The sequence below is a fragment of the Catharus ustulatus genome, chromosome 3 (assembly GCF_009819885.2).
Source record: "Catharus ustulatus isolate bCatUst1 chromosome 3, bCatUst1.pri.v2, whole genome shotgun sequence".
In the NCBI taxonomy this organism is placed as follows: domain Eukaryota; kingdom Metazoa; phylum Chordata; class Aves; order Passeriformes; family Turdidae; genus Catharus; species Catharus ustulatus.
The window spans coordinates 12,279,622-12,297,919 of NC_046223.1; the positions used below are offsets into that span (position 1 = coordinate 12,279,622).

Below are 18,298 nucleotides of genomic sequence, written 5' to 3' on the forward strand. Positions count from 1 at the left end.
CAGTCACCAATGTTCAAGTCTTGATCTTGATATGATGATTGCTGTTTTCAGTGCTTTTCATTAGCCTGTAGGCATTATGGGTGTCAATCTCCCAGGAGGGCTGTCTGTTTGGCAGCCTAGATAGTCAGGTGGAGTGCTGCTTCTCAGACCACTAGTGTAGAGTTTTCATATTTACTCAGGTTCAACTTTTAACAGTGACTTGAGCACTGAAATCTGACTAAAATAGGACCTGCTGTATACAGTGCTGTTCTGTGAGTGATGGAGTTGAGAACAATTCTTGTATCCCTGCTCAAGCTTCTTCCTAAATCTTTATCCTTCACAAAGGCACTGCAGCGACTTAACCCTTTGTTTTGTGTTTCTGGTTGAGTAGAGTAAAACTGACCCTAGAAGGCCTAGAGAAGGATGATGAGGAAGAGTGCCAGGAGAAGACATCCCCTACTGTCCCTCAGAAGATGGCAAACACGGTGGAGTTTTCCTTAATCAGCAACGATGACTACAAATGTCGGCACAGTCAGCCAGACTGCGGCTATGCTTTGCAGCCAGACCGATGGCTAGAATACACAATACAAACCATGGAGCCTGATAACTTGGAATTAATATTTGATTTTTTTGAGGTATGTCTCTTTACCCCTAGTAACTCCAGTCTGCCTTTTGGAGCTCAGGTCAATTATTATGAAGATTTCACTGCTGAAACAGAGCCTGATGTTCTTGATCTTCGGGATTTGTTTACACAAGTATGAGGCTACTGACTCCCAGCCCATTTATTGAAAGGCTTTTGTGAGCCTTCTTGATATGACACAGGAAGTTTTTCAGTTCTGCTTATTTAGAAGTCAGTGCAAATTAGACTTGAATCTGTGTGTGTGCAGTATTGCATGCTGTTAGGTTGGCTTGATATTGATCCTTTGTCAGAGCTAAGTTATGCTTCTCCTGCTTCAACTTGTACAACGTTACCTGAACTGGTTGTATCACAAATTATTGAATCTAAATTTTTATATTATAAGCAAAAGAGATTTCTCTGAACTAACTCATACAGGTTAAAACTGAATTCTCACTACTGTGTCTGTTATCCTGCACTATTTTTTCCCCTGAAAGATCTTAATGTTTGAATTTGTTTTTAAAAGAAAATGCTTACACAGAATAAAGTTTTTTAAGCATTCTCTTTTTGGTCTGAAAATGCCTTCAAGATCACTTACGGTCATAATTGTGAACTGTCTACATAGTTCCTGAACTTGACTAAGATCAAGTGCACATTCTGTTTATTAGTTCTTCCCTGCAAATACATACCAAGTTTTTTAGCATTTTAAGCATAAATATTATTCCAGTTAATTTTTGTCCTAAACAGGACTTGAGCGTTTTAGAAGACAGATTATTCCATGCATGCTATTTTTATCTGAAAAGCTTATAAAATGTAAGGGATGTCAAAGAAAAATGAGTTTTGTCAAAATGTTCATTTTCCTGATAGTAATTCATATCTCATTGTTACATTAAACAATTTTAGCTGAAATGAGTATTCTGTGTAACACAGCAGCAAACCTGAAGAGTTTGTTTAGAATTCTCACTCATCTAACAGTGGGAGTTTTGAGGTTTTGTTTGTTCTGTTTTTAGGAGGATTTAAGTGAGAAGGTAGTACAAGATGATGTGCTCCCAGGCCATGTAGGCTCTGCCTGCCTCCTGTCATCCACAATTGCAGAACTTGGAAAGAGTGCTGGAATTCTTACACTTGCTATTATGAGCAGAAATCCAAGGAAGACAATTGGAAAAGTTAGAGGTACAGTTGATACCAACAGAGATGCAGATAACTTTCCTCAAAACCATCTGCTGTTTCCTGACATGTGAAGCATTGCTGTTTTTCTTGCAGTGGACTACATAATTATCAGACCAATCCAGGGATACGCTTGTGATATGCAGGCTTCATATGCAAGATACTGGAAACCAAGAACAACTCTGGATGTTGGACATAGGGGAGCAGGGAATTCTACAACAACAACTAGGTAAGTTTGTTTGCATTTTACACTGGGGAAGTTGTTTTGTGTCACTGACATCAGTTGAGGAAGTGGACAGTTAAAAAAGCTGCAACCCCCATAGTAATTTGCTTCAGTATCAGGTTGTGGATATTCTCTAAAACAGAATCTTCCAATGTTTATTTCTGTTTCATTTCTGTGCTATACTGCATCTAACAAACCCTTTTTCTTGGCTGTTGTTTCAGGCTTGCTAAAGTTCAAGAGAACACCATTGCATCCCTGAGGAGTGCTGCTAGTCATGTATGTACACACATTTTCACACACACAGAACTTGTCTAGTGCAAGCTGGGTTGGCTTGTGTGCTTAATTTGCATGATTCAGTACAGTGAATGATAATTGCACTGATGTAAATTGGATAAAATCACTGTGGAAATTGCCTGAGTTATGGGAAGTTAGTAGTAGAACAGACTCTCATTCTCAAGTCCCTTAAAAAAAAATGAAAGCTTCTATTTAGCATATTCTGGTGGTATTCTAATGCAGGGAGAATTTTAATCTAAACCCCAAACAGACAATTTGAACAAAGGAATAAAATTTTGTCAGTGCTGGAGTCTGTCAGCATCCTCTGAGGTGGCAAAGGTCTTGCTCAGGAACTGCTGTGTACTGAAGCTTGCTGTTTGAAAATGTGCCTTGGGAGCTGAACTGGCAGAATAAATCAATCCTTGTTTTGGTGCTTGCTGCAGCGAAGACTTGAAATCCTAAGACAGAGCTTCCAGTTTGGGAGATAATAGCTCCATGTGCCTAAATTCTTTGATGGAAGTGGTCACTTTATTCCTTCCAGTAGTCTTGATCACTGAATAAAACTATAGCTACTAAATTACTGTTTTGAGCAGTAGTTCTTAGTCCCTACATGGACACTACAGGTTTATAGACTGCTTTTAAAATGGTCACAAGATATATGCATGAGGCAGAAATTTGCTATGAAGTCATCAGCAGCATCACCAGAGAAATGCTTTCATCTATTTGCAGATTGAAAAGGCTGAAAGCCACCACTCTGAAAATATTTCTGCTGAGAAAATGGCTGAAAAATGTCCTATTTTCTCTCTGTGCTGGTTGAAAAAGTGGGTGTCAGGGTGATAATTTGATAAATGGGTTTCTTGGAGGCCTTCAAAAAATGATTTGCAGACAGTCAATATAAGTAAAAAACCCCAAACCTATTACTGTGTTTCTCTTTCTGGCCCTCCCTCTTTTCCAAAATACTATACTTAGAGCTTTTGAATCTTTTTTCGTTTTTTAAAGCCTAACAGAAAATCACTTACAGCTGAACAGGGCAGGAGAATGCTGGATGCAGCCATTTCTGGTCTTGCACAGATTATAATGCACTGCTACTGTGTTACTCACTAGTGGCTCCAGAATTTGTTCCTATATGGAATATCTCCCTAAAGCCTTGGCAATATGGAGCCATCACTTGTCTCTTGGTGTGGTGGTGGGGAGGAAGGAAGAAGATATCTCAAAGTCATCAGTGTTTCAAACATTTGTGTCTGAAAAATCATCTTAGTCTTTGTCTGTAATCAGGTTCACAAGACTTGAATGTTAGTAGAGGGTTTACAAGATAAAGCAAGATAGATACATTTATATATGTCTATATTATGGTAATTAAAATAATAAATATAATGATTTCATCATTAATAATCCATTGCTAAGCATGGTTTAACTGGTAACAGCCAGTTGTATTCAGCTTCTGTTTGATCTCCAGGACCTGTGAATACTTGACAGTATTTGCATGCAGTTCTGTAGTTCTTTAATGGGCTTTTGTTTTGTTCTGTGTGTTTTTTCAATTTTCTGTAGGGAGCAGCATTTGTGGAATTTGATGTACATCTTTCTAAAGATCATGTGCCTATAGTATACCACGACCTCACGTGTTGCATGGCCATGAAAAAGGTAAAGAAGATAATATCTGTATTTCCTGTATAAATATGCCTGTTCTAGAAATGTAAAATGTTAAGCTCTCATAGAAATAATTCTGAGGACTCAAGGGATGGAGTGGGAATAAATATGCAGCAGTATTTGTGCATACAGCAGGGAAGTTTCTTCCTTTTGATGTCGTAGCAACAGCATTTCAGATGCATGGTTTGGCACTCTCCAAACCCACATTGTAGTTACTATTTAGCTTCTTTCTGACTTACTATTTGGAAGAAAAAAGCAGACTACTCTGCTATATTCAGTGATGCCTGTGGGGCTGTCTTATACTCAGACCTGAATGTTTGCATTCTGTTTGTTCTGGTTATCTTCCCTCCTAGTTCTGGCAGTGAATGCAGAGGCTGATTGCAGGGCACACTGCTCTGTCTTCTTGGCACTGACTCTTGTGTCTTCAAACTCACACACACACTGCAGTATTGCAATTTGTAAGAAGCTTGATTTTGAACAGTTGTGGAAATGGAACTTTCAGGGGAATGAATATTCAGTGTATCTTCACCCAGTATTGTCTTGCTCAGTAAAAATTTCTTAGTGAAGAGAGAAAGCAAGAAATAGACAGAATTTTTTTGACACCAGATTATTTTGGGAGTGGTCTGTGTGTGTGAATTTTACCTCAGGACATTTATCTTTTTTTATTAGTTTCTGAGACATTGGATAAACAGCAGTAAACTGAACTGCCTTGGAATATTTTTTACTGCGTTTCTATACTTGCAAACGTTTTTCCTGAATACATTAACCAACCAAGTTTTTACAGAATAATTATGCTAACATTTTGAGAAGAAAGAACTTAAAAGTCTCTGACTTGCATGAAAGACCAAACACTGAGTTTTTTCAAATTGATACCTGTTTTATGTTTTTAAGTGTCTGTATTGTCTTGTGAAAACTGATCATCTTAATAATAAGATATCACTTGTATCTTTACCAATAAAATAGGAAACATTAATTGCTTTTAATGCTACTGTATAAAAATGTGTAGGCTTTTTTTGTTATTTTCACTGATGCTTAATTGTGTGTTGGTTCTCTTCAAAGAAACTGGATACAGAGCCTTTGGAGCTGTTTGAGATTGCAGTCAAAGAACTCACATTTGATCAGCTGCAGTTATTAAAGGTATCGTTACCTTGGCTAGTACAATATGCTATGTGTAGAATTTTAAATTGTGTGTGAAGCTTGGAGGTTTTGGGAGCAACTATAGATAGTTCAGGAGAGTACAGTCTTAAAAATTGTACAGAACTATTAAACAAATTCCAAGAAAAAGACTGTTTTCATTTTTAAAACTTGGATAAATGTCATTACTTTTATCCTCTAGAAATATGGTATCCAATTCTCAAATGTTAAAGGGACTACTCTGAACTGTTCTACCTTCCAAACAGAAGTGCCCTGTCTTGGTAAAAAAAGTCAGGGGATGAGTGGGCTCCTGAAGACCCTCCTGAGATACTTGCCCTCAACATCTGGCTGGTCCAAGAACCATATGATTCTTTTTACTTAGTAGTCTGCTCCTTTTTGTGGAGAGAGAATTTGAATGGAGCAAGGGAGTTGGCTGTGTCTGGCCTGATTCTAGCTCAGTATATGTGACTATAATATAAAACAGGTCAGCCTTCTGCGCTGGATTGAAACACAGGGGAGGGATTAATGTTCAGACTTCTTCACATCTTGATGTTGAATTATGTTTTGTATGGATTGACCCTTAACATAATTTCTGAATTTTCAGTGAGCATGTTTTCAGTTTGGTTTTGAGCTTTTCTCAAAATCTTTAAAACAGAGTTTGAAGGAAAATTGTGTACTACTATGTCTTTTATTATTTCACATATTACTGAAACTGTGTCTATTATAGACTTTTAAACTTTAAAACTATTTATAAGCAAAATTAGTTATGTTTTACATGTAGGAACATGTGGGTGGAATGTTAATGTTGCTCTTATGCTCTTCAGCTGGCTCACGTGACGGCCCTGAAAATAAAAGATCACAATGGTATGTGCCAGTTTGGAAGAGTGTTGGGATTGATTTATTACCATGTAATGATATAAATTCTGTGATTGCTTGTTGTAATCACATTTGTCCTGAACATTTCTAAATGCTTATGCAGTTACTTCTGTGCATGCTGTAGAACTCTTTACTGGGAAGGAAGTATCTGAACAGAAGTTACCACCTTGGAAAGCAGGGACAGAAGGGTCGAAGGCAAATAGATATATCAATATATATTTCTGAATAATGATAACAAAATTACCACTGATGTTTCCATCTTATGCTTCTCCAACTGTGCCTTCAGCTCTTCAGAATTGCTGACAAGAACGTGGGTAACTGCTGTAGGATGTCATATCAGTACTGTTAATTTTTAGCCTTAATTATACCCTTGAATAGGGACAGCAAATTCTCTCACACATCCTACCTGTATAAGAAAAGATTAAAAGAAAAAAAAAAAAAACCCACAACAAGCCTTGATAGCTAAGGATGTAATTCACTGAGTGACGTGATGTGGGATGGGAGAAGTCATTCTGATATATATTGTGCAAAGGTTTTAAATTCCAAACCCGGAATTGCCAACACCATAATGGGTGTATGTCAGTGTCAGAGGAAAAGGTGTAGGTAATCAAAAGGGAGACCTGATTTCTTGGTTCACTCCTAAAGGCCTTAGGATTTTGAGCCAGTGTTTTCTTGCTGGCATTACTGGGATTATGCTTCTGTTTTAATTCAATATTTTGTATTTCTTTCCAGCATCCTTTAAAGATGAAGAGAACTCTGCTTTTGAGACACAGCCATTTCCTTCTCTGCAAAGAGTAAGTAGTGAATATAGAGCAAGATGATTGGGGAACATGCAAAACTGTGTATTACTTTCAGCTTTGCACACATAGCAAGGGATATTGATTATTTTTTTTTGTTTGTTTGTTTGTTTAGGACTCTGGTATCAATGCTGTAACTGAGAACAGGGGTTTTATTGTTGTGCACTGGAGAGTTTTCAGTGCTTACAGCTTGTGTGTGTTTTAAGCTTCTGAATTCAAAACTGTGTAGCTCAGGGTGCACTCAGTTTTGCAGCTGGTTAACGTGGGCATTGCCTGTTAATACATTAACAGTTGTTTCTAATTTTGAATGAAATCACACCTGGCCTTTGGCGGTTCCTCAGTGTCTTGACCATCTCTCAGAGCCAGATATTGAGAAGTGTTGAGTGAATTTCCAGTGCATTTCCATTTAGGATTGATTTGTGTTAGCTCCACCTTTTGAAATCACCTTACAAATAATTCTTTACAAGAATTTCACATTAAAGAACTTTTGTTACCATTGTAATGGGAAGCTCCTGGATTTCATACTTAAGCTGTTTTTTGCATTCAAAATAACTTTCTGGAGAAAGAAAAACCATTTTTTTCTTTCAGAATACAAATGGGGCATTTCTCACGTGTTAAGGTGACTTGACTCACAATTGTACCTTGTCAAAATCTTGTCCTTAAGATTTTATCCACCTTTATGTAGTCATTAAGTTTAAATTGGGGTAGAAACAGGTGTAAATGTGTGTTGTATAAAATGTTAAAAACCTAGGGCTTTTAATTCTACTGTTAGACACCCTTAACTTTAAATTCCAATGTATTCTCCCAACAATTACATTCATAGTGCTTTGTTGTCCTTTGCTGTGGGGTTTCTTCATAGTAAAATTTTTTTCAGGTCCTGGAGTCAGTTTCTGAAGATGTTGGGTTCAACATAGAAGTAAAGTGGATCTCCCAACAAAGGGTAAATAAACATACACGTGATTTACTTTGGTTCTTTGGCATTCTCATGGCTAAAGCTTGTAATTTGATGTGACAATTTATGAGCTGCAAAGGCATGATTTTTGTGGGGTTTTGTGCCTTTTTTTTAGGTTTTTTTTTTTTTTAGTAATGCATTGTTTTTAAACTGGGGATATAGTAGCACCACTCCAGCAAATGAATAGACTTATTCTTAAAATGATAAAAAGTATTTATAGGCTTGGGTTCATAATGCAGCTCAGACTGCTTTTGGTAGGAGATTCTTTATTCTTTTTAAAGTCAACAGATGACAACAGGGCAGGCAGCAAAGTCCCAAGAAATTCAACCTCTCCTGATCCAGTGCAGGAACAACTACAACATGGTGCAGTAATGCAAGCAGCTACTTCCTTCTAGTCAGCAGGTCTGCAGACTCAGCTGGATTGTGCAACACTCAGTCCAGAGGGAAATGGTTGTAAAGGCTGGAAGCCTGGACTGGGGGGAAGGAAGCTAATAGAGCGGTAGGTGGAAGTCAATATGCTAAAAATGACAGAGTAGCTGCTGTAATTACTGGTCTTCAGGGAATTTCTTTGTTTTTGAAGCTATAGTAGGCTTCCTAGGAATGAGTTCCTTGCATGGGGAGACAGAATTTTTCAGTGAATTTTACTGCTGTGAGAATTCAGCTGCACCTCTCAGGCTGTGAGTCCTGGAGAGCTGTAACCAGCACTTAACAGACTAAAGGATTGATTCTGTGTTCAAACTGGCCAGCTGAATTCTCACTTTGCTTAGGTTGACTGAGAGACCATTGCTGGTTAAAGCAATTTTAGTAAGCATTAATTTAAGTGACTCAAACTTGGACTTTCTTTTTCTAGGATGGACAATGGGATGGCAACTTGTCAACTTACTTTGATATGAACACTTTTCTAGATATTATTCTGAAAACTGTTTTGATGAATGCTGGAAAAAGAAGAATTGTGTTTTCTTCTTTTCATGCAGATATTTGTACAATGTAAGTTAAGAAAGAAATAATGTACTTTGGTTTTGAAATTTATTTTTATTTGGTAAATTTTACTTTGTATTTAAAAATACACACCAAGAAATGAATAACAGGTGTTTTTCTTAGACATAAAATTTGAGTGCCAAAATAGTTGAGAACTGGAATGAGACCACTTTGCCATCTGAAATGAGCCAAAAATTAAATAGGAGAACAAAGTCATAGTGGATATTTTTGTCAAGGAAAAAAGGTCAGAGTTTCTTCTGATATCCCAAAGTCTTTTTCAGTCATACTTGAGGGATGTGCAAGCCTAACTTAGGAACAAATCATCTTTCAGTGTCCAGTTTGAAAAATCGGTTAGTAGGATTAGGGGCTGTGTGTTAACCATGTTTAGAAATTCCTGTTGTGGATCTTCATGATCATCATGAATCTGTGCATTTAAGAAGAAAATTACAGAATTAAATGGCCTTTGGGGATTATATATAAACATTTTGAGGATGTGAGGCTAAGTTCAACATCAAGTCTAGCTTCCCTTAGCCTGTGTGGTAATCTCAGTAGTGGCAGAAGGACTCATTTGAGCAACTTGTCACAGTTTGATGCTAAACTGTGGGACCATCTCCTTGCACCAGCTAGGAACTAGAAGAACATGGAGGAAAGAGAGGAATTCCCCTTAAAACTGAGAAAATAAAAATTTTATCTCACTGTTTCATTCTTTTTATTTGCTACTTGTGGACTTTTTTCCTGACAGGATCCGACATAAGCAAAACAAGTATCCTGTGTTATTTCTCACCCAAGGGGAATCTAAACTCTATCCAGAGCTTATGGATCTCAGATGTCGCACAACTCCAATTGCCATTAACTTTGCACAGTTTGAAAACTTGCTGGTAAGCTGACAAGTTAAAATCAAGCTAAATTATTACTGCTTGTTTTAATTATTCTGTAATTTTTGACACTAATACTTTAAATTATGACTAACCTCACAAAAGAAATACACTGAGATTGGGTAACTGCCAAAAAAAGTTCATTGCTTCAAATGCTTTTTAATACAGTGTTTTAAAAATAACACTATAAATAAACTCTAATTGTATTAAGTAATTTTTTATTATTATGGATAAAATGGTAAGAAGCTACTAGTGTCAAAAGATTAAAAAACTGGATGTGTTTCAGAAACATGAATTTTAATTGAAGTCTTTTTGTATTCCAGGGAATTAATGTGAATTCTGAAGACCTGCTGAGGAATCCAGCATTTATTACACGGGCTGTAACCAAAGGCCTGGTTATTTTTTCATGGGGTGATGATGTAAATGACGCGGATAACAGGAGGAAGTTGAGAGAATATGGTGTTCATGGGTTGATATATGACAGGTACTTAGTTGTGGGTTTTTAAAATAATAATCATAATCACTACCATCATCAAGCTTAGAAACTGTTGTAAATTGATTCTGGTGAAATTTCATTTTGCTTCTTGCTTGACTGAGTACAGAAAGTACAAGGACCCCATAAACCCAGATCAAGAGCAAGTCTAACACCAGTTTCCCCTCTTTCAACTCTATATATGAAGCAAAATAACTTTCATTTTCCCTAAGATTAACATAAATGTAATTTGATTCTTTAAAGAATTACTACATGGCATACATGTTTAAGGTGCTAATATTCACAATAGTAAATTTTTAAGTTATGTATGTGATACGGTAAGGAAAATGTTTAATTGTTTGACTGGAGGTTTCAGCATTCTACATTAAACTGTGGAAATAGTTAACACAGCATTCTGTTGTGTTTCAAAGCTGTAAGTTATTTTTCTATTAAAATTAGCTTGGAGTGACTCCAGGGCAAACTGCCAAATTAGTAATTTCAGAAAGTAGTTGTTACATCCAAAAATTCTGGTAGAGACATCAGAATACAGTGTTAAATATTTGAACAAAAGTGGTGTTGTGTTATTTGGTTGCTTACAAAAACCCAAAGTTTTAGCTCTCTTTGTCTCTGAAGATGAGAGATTCATTATTATGAAATTAAGTTTAATTTGAAAAGCTGTATTAAACTTTAATTTCTGGTAGATGAGAAAGTAATTCGGAAAGCATTAAGTGTAATTGAAGTTTCAAATTGCAGAAGGCTTTCAGGCCTTCTGTTTAAGAAGAGTATTGCTTTGGATATTGTTTACCTGGGGAAAAAAAAGGCAAAACAAAAAACCAACCAAACAAAAAAAAACAAAAAAAAAAAACAAAAAAAAAAACCAACCAAAAAAAAACCAACCCCAAGGGAAAAATCAATAATTGTCCATAGCTCTGTTTTATAAAGTGAAAACTGTGAGTCAATTTAATCATATCTGGGGCAAGAAATCAAATGTTTGCTTCTAGAGTTCTAGGCTCTCAGTGTATAAACAAATAACTACAGATTGAAGAGAGTTAACTGACTGCTGAGAGTCCTTTCAAGGTGGGTCCATTGCTTCTCAGATTTGCCAGAGGTGTCACTTCTGGTGTACCGAATGTCTCCTATTCATTGACAGTAAAAAAGGAACTAGGTTTTTACACTGGGGATCAGCTTCTCACTGAAGACATGGACACATGAGTTCTCTTTCCTGCTACAACAGTGTTGCATATTGCACCTCTGCTGCAGCTCAGGATTGGGACCCTCTTTAGTCAATGGAAAATTCATCTGGACTAGAATGCAGGTGAAACAGTCCTCTAACTACGTAGTGTGCAGTCAAGGGTAATGAAATTTTATTCTGTGGTATGCATAAATTCAAGTGATACATTGTTGGTGAGGTGTTGTAATCAAACACAGCTGCATAAAGTGTTCATAAAATGTCTCTTTGTCTCATGTCTACTAGTCTAGTCTTCCAGAGTTGTTAATTACTCCTGGTGCAGTAGATACTCACTACTAGGGTAAAAGAGTAAAGCAGGTGACAGCCTAATTTCTGACTTCATGTTACTTTTATTGCTTTAGATACTCCACACTACTTAAATGTATGTTAAGGCTGCATGTCACTTTGTGTCCTGTTGTACTGTTTTGTGTGTTTTCAGTTGCAGTAGGACAGTAGAACACCTTTTATTCTCACTTTTTGATAACCAGCCAATTTGTTGGAAGGTTGAATTCCTTTGTGGATTTAACTGAACAAAAATTTCTTAACCTTGCTTCACTGTTTAGCTCATCTGGATTCTTAATAGTGTTCATTCCTCCTCTCACTGCCTGCCTCCTCTATCACTTCCACCTCAACATCTTCCTTTTTTTTGAAGAGGAACCCCAACATCAGTATTAACTCCAAAGCTGTTATTGCAGGCTTGTTAAGTGTAATTTCTAAATGTAATTTCTCTTGTTTTCTGTAGGCCAAAACAAATAGAATATCCCTTTGCAATTCTTAATTACTTTTCAAGTTTTACTGATTGTGTGAATAAAATTAAATTCAATCTTAATACAGATTGGGGATATGACACTTTCTGAAAGTTGCATCAGATCTCTCAAGGTGGACATTTTGAACTGCAGGTGGTACCTGCAAGTTCTGGAATGTAGAAACGTAAAACCTGGCAGCAAATGTTTCCACTCCCATCTGGAACTGCTGGGTAAAGGGCCAGTCCTTCAGATCATTTGAGACTTGAAGTTGATACTAAGAGTTCACATAGGTATGGTGTCAGCATCCATATTTGTGCTGTTTGGAGTTTAGACATAAATAAATTTAAATCTGAAAAGCAGAACTTAAGAGAGATGTACATGATGATTCCAAGGTGTAGAAACAAGTGGGGACTGCAGTAATCTGTTTTAGTGTAAAGCCAGTTCATGCTGTTGTGTCTTCAAATTCCAGAACATTTCCAGGGCTGAATTGTGATGATGCTTCTTCCAGGGTTTCTGCAAAATCTTTGTTCTCTGGATTTATGGCTAAGTGCAGATATCTATCAAATATGGTATTTTGTGTTGCTGTTTACTAGACCTTTACTTACACCATGTTAAGTGCTAATTATCTGAATAATCTAGGAAGTGAATAGAGGAATTTTAGTGAATTTTAGATTGCTTGTATGTAGGACTGACTTACTGTGTGCAGTAGTTATTTCTGAGATTATGAACTGTGTGCATAGAGATGATTTCTGTAAGCTATCTTTTTCCAAACTTTAATCATCCATGTAGAATTGGCCAAAACACTGTAGCCAGTTGTGAAGATGGCAGAAAAACTGTGTCCTGAATACCAAAAGTTGGTGATACCATGCACTGGGCAAAAAAAAAATGCAGGTAGGGGGTCTGGCTTTGCTTTGCATGAAGAAAAACTGCAAGACTAAATCTGGGAAGCTTACAAATGCCAAAAGGCTGATCTCACTGGGGCAGAGGAAAGAACACAAATGCACTCCTTCTCCCCATCCAGGCCTTTCTCCACTTGGGCTGCAGGTTATTACATACACCTAAAGTCATTCATCCAAACAGATGTTCTGGGATGCTGGGATGATATTCTCCTATTTTCCTATGTTCAACTACCATTTGTCTCATTGTTTAACCAAATTATTTGAATTAAAAGGGCAGCCTCTACACAAAGGTGCCACATCTGCCTTCAGGCTTTTATTTGGGCTCTTACACAGGAAAGTACTTCATGTGCATGACTGGGTATCTTCTGTCTGCACAGAAATCTCATCCTTAAAATGCTTTATTAGTCTGATGTTTAGATCTCAATTAGAGAAGAAATTTCAACCTATTGTGAGATTTTCTGGCTTGGTTAAAATTCTGATTTTTAAAGCAGGATTTCTGGGGTGATTGATCTGGTATTTCTGAATAGGCTTTGTAAACAGTCCAGAAAATATTTCTGTATTTGAATATACTTAACTCAGTAAGAACAAAGCAGCCTTGTGTTTGTACACCCGCTGACTGTATGTTAAATACCAATGTGGAGAGGGGTGAGTGCTAGCTTACACTTGCATCATTTTTTCTCATTCACTTTACATTATCTGAATTTTGTTTGTTGAATAATACACAGAACTGCATAAAAAATACTAAATCAGTATTTCCAAAACATGGATGCTGAGAGCTTTTTCCATGACAGCTTTGTCCAAACACTACAGTTCCCTAGGCTGCATGTTGCATTTGCAGGCAAAAGCTGTGCTTGATTGGTATTAGTAACTTCCCAACTTTTACACAAATTTACTTGGTCATCAAATCAAAAGCATTTTAAACACCTCTCAAAAGCAGAGGACTGCTGAAATCTGGGCTGCCCTGTTTGCCTGAAACTGCATGTTACTTAAATAACAGCATGGGTATGTGGAGGAAGTATGAGTTGATTTATAATCTACTCAGTGATGGAATTAAGATGTTATGCAATGACAGTCTTAAGTTTCCCTGTTTTGTGAATTGCAAAGTTAACTCAAGTTTTCCTCAAGACCTAAAGAAAAGTGAAAAGCTTTAATCAGAACTTTCAGAAAATCTTTTGAGCATGGAAACAGTATTTGAGTGCTGCTGCCTCTTGTTTTGTATGCGTTTTCAGAGGTTGCAGAACACCTTTCAGGAGCCAAACACTTTTGTTTTACACCCACTGCAGAGACCTGTAACATCCAGCAAATCTTTTGTAGAAGGTTCTTACTTTAAAAAATAATGTTTAAAGGACTTCTCAGTCTTCTGCAGGGCTTGCTTATTAAGAGGAGGTCGGATGGAGAAACTTCGGTGCATAGTTGATTACAAATAATTGTCCTGTTGAAGAATGGAGCATAGGAGCATGAGAGTTTATTCCTTATCTTTACAGTGTTGTTGGAAATAATTGGAGAAGTACTGGAGCTCTGTTGCTGCAAACTGGTGGTGTACTTTTGTGGACCGAAACAAAAAGTAGAGTCAAGAAATTCTGAAGTTTTGCTTTGAGTTGTCTTCTCTGCTTTTGGTTTAAAAGAAACACACATTGGAGTGGATTTGGTTTAGTGGACAGCTTGAAGGGAGCTTGGAGGGTTGAATTTGTCCAGAAGCTCAATTGAAAGGAATTTAGAATGGAGCAGGAATTAAAGAATTTATACTTGTAGTAAAGAACTAGCAATAAAATACTTGACAGATGCTGCTTAGGAAACATGCCTAGCCACATCTTAGGAGCAAAGGGCTTAGAAGAACCATGCTTTTGTTGGTTTAGTGTCTAACTGATGGGAAGGACTTTAGATTCTTAGTTCATAGTGTGTGTTTTGTATAGAAAACCATCCTCAAGTTTCAGTGTTTTGTCTGGAATTTGCAGGGAAATTCGTAAGGTGTCAGCAAACTCAACTGACAAAGGCACAGGAGGGAAGGAAGGTAGAGCTTGTTACTTTGCAGAAAGCTTCCATTGGGCAAATTTGAGTCATATCTTAGTCCTGTACTGGATTGTAAGTTCTGTGCAAGAAATTTAAATGCTATGCCTTCTGTTTGAATTTGATCAAACTGGACAGCATCTGTCCTCACCTCTAGGAGTTTCTTCACAGAAATTGTCCTTGACCTTACTGTGATCCATATCAATATTACCTGTGGAAATGTTTCCTCACTTGAATCCTGTTATTGTATCCATCTTTGAGCTGCATGTTGTTTTTGATGTCTTGGAGTTGCCAACAGTTCACAAGTTGTCTTGTCAGGGTAAAAGGGCACCCCACAGTCTCTCACATCAGCACTACATTGTTTTATTAGTGGCATTGGTTCCTTTTGGGCATAACTTGAAAATGTGTGAGAGACAAAGAATGATGAAATAGAAACAACCTACTTTCTTGTAGGAATTGTAAGTGAAGTATGAACATTCTTAAAGACTAAGGCAGAAGCCATAGTAATTTCTTGCAGGAGTTTTCATTTGAAGGAGATAAACCTGCAATACCTGGAACTGTGTATCCAGGTATCATCTGAAAGTGAGGGCAACTGGGTGCCAGGATTAAAATTTTGGATATAAACATGCTGGTATTAGAAATTAATGTTGGGAAATCAAGGTATATTCTTGTTACAATAGGTGTGCCAGTGTTAGGTTACAGGAGCAGCAGTGCTTTTGTTTGTAATGAGTTACACCATAATAGTGTTTGAGTTGTGCTCAGTGCTTGCGCTGTCACTCAAAAATGTGGTTTGAATTTGGAAAATCTGGTATGATGCTGATTTTTCAAATCCTGCGCCTTTGTTTACTTGTGTGAAAACAAGTGAAAAGAGAATAGATTGGTTAATTTGCATTAGGTGGGGAGAGAGGTCAGATTTTCTGTTTTTCACTCTTCACTTAATACTGTGGTGGTAATGATGCTAATTTAAACTGAACTGTGGGGAGGTGAAATGTTTCTTGAAACAGTAAGTATACACTCCATGCAGTATTATGTGCAAGCAGTATATCACAATCCTCAAATAATCTCAGGGCTCTGAAACTTCTTATGCTTTGAACTTTGCAGCCTGGAACACTGCTCTTGTTTCACTGCTTTTGTGCCACCTGTGAAATCACATTTGTCAGGAGATTGAGTCTATGCCAGTAGGTTTTTAGTATATCCAGTGAAACACTAACTAGTCAGTGAAAAGGGAATACCATTTTATATGTGAGATGAGCAGCAAAACCTGGGGTACTAACCCCAAACAGTCTTTGGGACCTAAATTTGCTCTACTGAGGAAAAAAAAAGGTACTTCATCTGCTGCACATTTCTGTGGACTGCTAGTTTATACTAATCAGTGTTTTTTCTTTTCTCGTTTCATCAGGATATACGACTCAAATCCTGAACAACCAAATGTATTCCAGGTGGAGCAGCTGGAGCAGCTGGAACATCTCAAGAAAGAACTGCCAGAGTTGAAAAGCTCTTTGTGCCCCTCAGTTAGCCAATTCAGATGCATGGCTCCATGTAAATGTGATCATCATTACCTGGAAGAGAAAGCTGTAGATAACTTGAAGAGTGTTCAGATGCAGAAGGACTAATTTTAGGCAGAATGCTGTTTTATATCTATAAAAGTTTCACCATTGGAATAGTTCTGTCTATGCTTTCAGATTGGTTTGTTTTAATTTTAAGTCTTCAAATAGCAATAACTGTGTTCCTCCTTCCTAACAGTACTTAGTAAAATTTCAAGCAATGTTAAAATATTCAGACAGTTATAGTTATTGTTCCAATTTACAGTTAACTTTTCCCTCAAATCATCTCAAATCTTGAAAATTATCACTAGTGCTTTTAAAAACAAAAATTAATTAAGCAGTCTCAGTAGTGAAAGCTCAGAAACGAAATTGTAAAGAAATTTACAATAATCTGATATTGAATATGCTGAAAAATTATTTTGATTTTACTTTCAGGCTGACAAGCTGTAGCATTTATCTGACAGCAAGAAGTTGAGAGTGATTTTAAGATACGTATAGATAGATCTGGCTTATAAAAAGATCTGAAGGAATTGGTACCTCATGTATATGTATTTGCACTGGTAGATCCACCTGTACAAAGCTTTGTGCCATTTTAAAATGCTTTTTTTATTTTTTAGCGAACTGCAGCTCATTTTCCCCCACTTCATTGGACATTCAGGCTGCTGCCTTTGTTTCCTCAGCTCTCAGTTCAGTGGTACAGTGCCCGTGCACAGCAATCAGGGGGAAACCACGAGTGCCGGTTTTTCATTAATCGCACACAGGTCTGCTAAACTTTAAAAATATTGCTAATAATCTTAACAGAATTACAGAAACATCTTCAGTGGTTGAGAATCTTTTTTGCACAGTAACCTTAATGAACAGAGTACACACCCTGCACAAACTCTACAAAATGCATGCTTTATCTATTAAGCGTGAAATTTAGGTGTTTGCTGAGGTCCTTGCATCTTTATGGTGCTAAGTTCTGTGTGAAGGGTGCAAGGACCAACTCAACAACTTAATCTCCTTTGCCTGAGAAACCACAAGCCTGTTATTCACAAACATTTGGAGAAGAGGCTGTACCATATGTGGTTTGTCTTACTTACATAATACAAGCTACTGGCTTTTGTATTTTGCAAGTTTTTTGGCTTTTACCATGGAGCAAGAATCACAAATGTACTGAATTCATATAATGAGTATTCTGTTGACTGGTGTCTCTCCTCTGTAATTTATTACTAAGTCATAGTTTAGAATTCTTAAAAGATAAGTATGCATGTCTCTTCTCCTGATGTTGCAGGTCATGCCAACACAACAGCTGTAACTTTCTACTGAAGTGTTAATGTATAATAAGAATGGAAAATATTTATTTTTTTCCTCTTGTAAATTGACAATGAAAACAATAGTATGTACTATATTCTTTATATACAGTCATTGCTACATATAGAACTGATTGTACAAAGAGTAAAGCCATTGCAAATAAGTGCTTGAGCCTGCACTGCTGAGCAGTTTGAAACAGCTTGTTTTGACTTGTGCATTTGAGTATTTAAAGTTTGTTTGTCCTGCACAAACAGCACAATAGTGATTAGGTATCTGGAAGCCTTCTTTTATTAAAAAAAAAAAAAAAGCAAAAATGCAAAACAACCCTAAACCAAAACTGGAAGTGTGTGTGCTGTGTTTTTAAGAAGAGGAGGGGGCACTGAACCAGAATCTTGGCATCAGGAACTTGTGGTTGTTACTTAATACACTCTTCACCTATGTGATTAATTCTTAAATATTTTTTCTTAATTCTTTTTCCTCATTTGTGTACCCTATGGGATCCTCTTGACAGGTCTTGAGGGCTTTTCCAACTGCTACCCAACTCCTAGCAGAGTTTGTGTCACTGTGAAAGCTGGGCAGCACCTCCACAGAG

At 37.0% G+C, this 18,298-nt stretch overlaps 1 protein-coding gene across 4 annotated transcripts in view; it reads left to right on the forward strand.

The window, feature by feature from the left end:
- The window catches only part of GPCPD1 (glycerophosphocholine phosphodiesterase 1), a 43,246-nt gene extending 25,203 nt beyond the window's left edge, over positions 1-18,043 (forward strand). For 3 of the 4 annotated variants that reach the window (XM_033053929.2, XM_033053928.2, XM_033053930.2), the window contains exons 8-20: positions 371-614; positions 1,606-1,768; positions 1,859-1,991; positions 2,207-2,261; positions 3,807-3,899; positions 4,965-5,042; positions 5,864-5,903; positions 6,648-6,709; positions 7,587-7,652; positions 8,515-8,651; positions 9,385-9,520; positions 9,841-10,001; positions 16,269-18,043. In XM_033053929.2, coding sequence (XP_032909820.1) covers positions 371-614; positions 1,606-1,768; positions 1,859-1,991; positions 2,207-2,261; positions 3,807-3,899; positions 4,965-5,042; positions 5,864-5,903; positions 6,648-6,709; positions 7,587-7,652; positions 8,515-8,651; positions 9,385-9,520; positions 9,841-10,001; positions 16,269-16,482 — 1,582 coding nt within the window. In that variant the 3' untranslated portion in view covers positions 16,483-18,043. Of the gene's footprint in view, positions 1-370; positions 615-1,605; positions 1,769-1,858; positions 1,992-2,206; positions 2,262-3,806; positions 3,900-4,964; positions 5,043-5,863; positions 5,904-6,647; positions 6,710-7,586; positions 7,653-8,514; positions 8,652-9,384; positions 9,521-9,840; positions 10,002-12,752; positions 12,855-16,268 lie in introns of all 4 variants that reach the window. The other variant, XM_033053931.1, reaches the window with a different exon arrangement.
- The last annotated feature ends 255 nt before the right edge of the window (positions 18,044-18,298 follow it).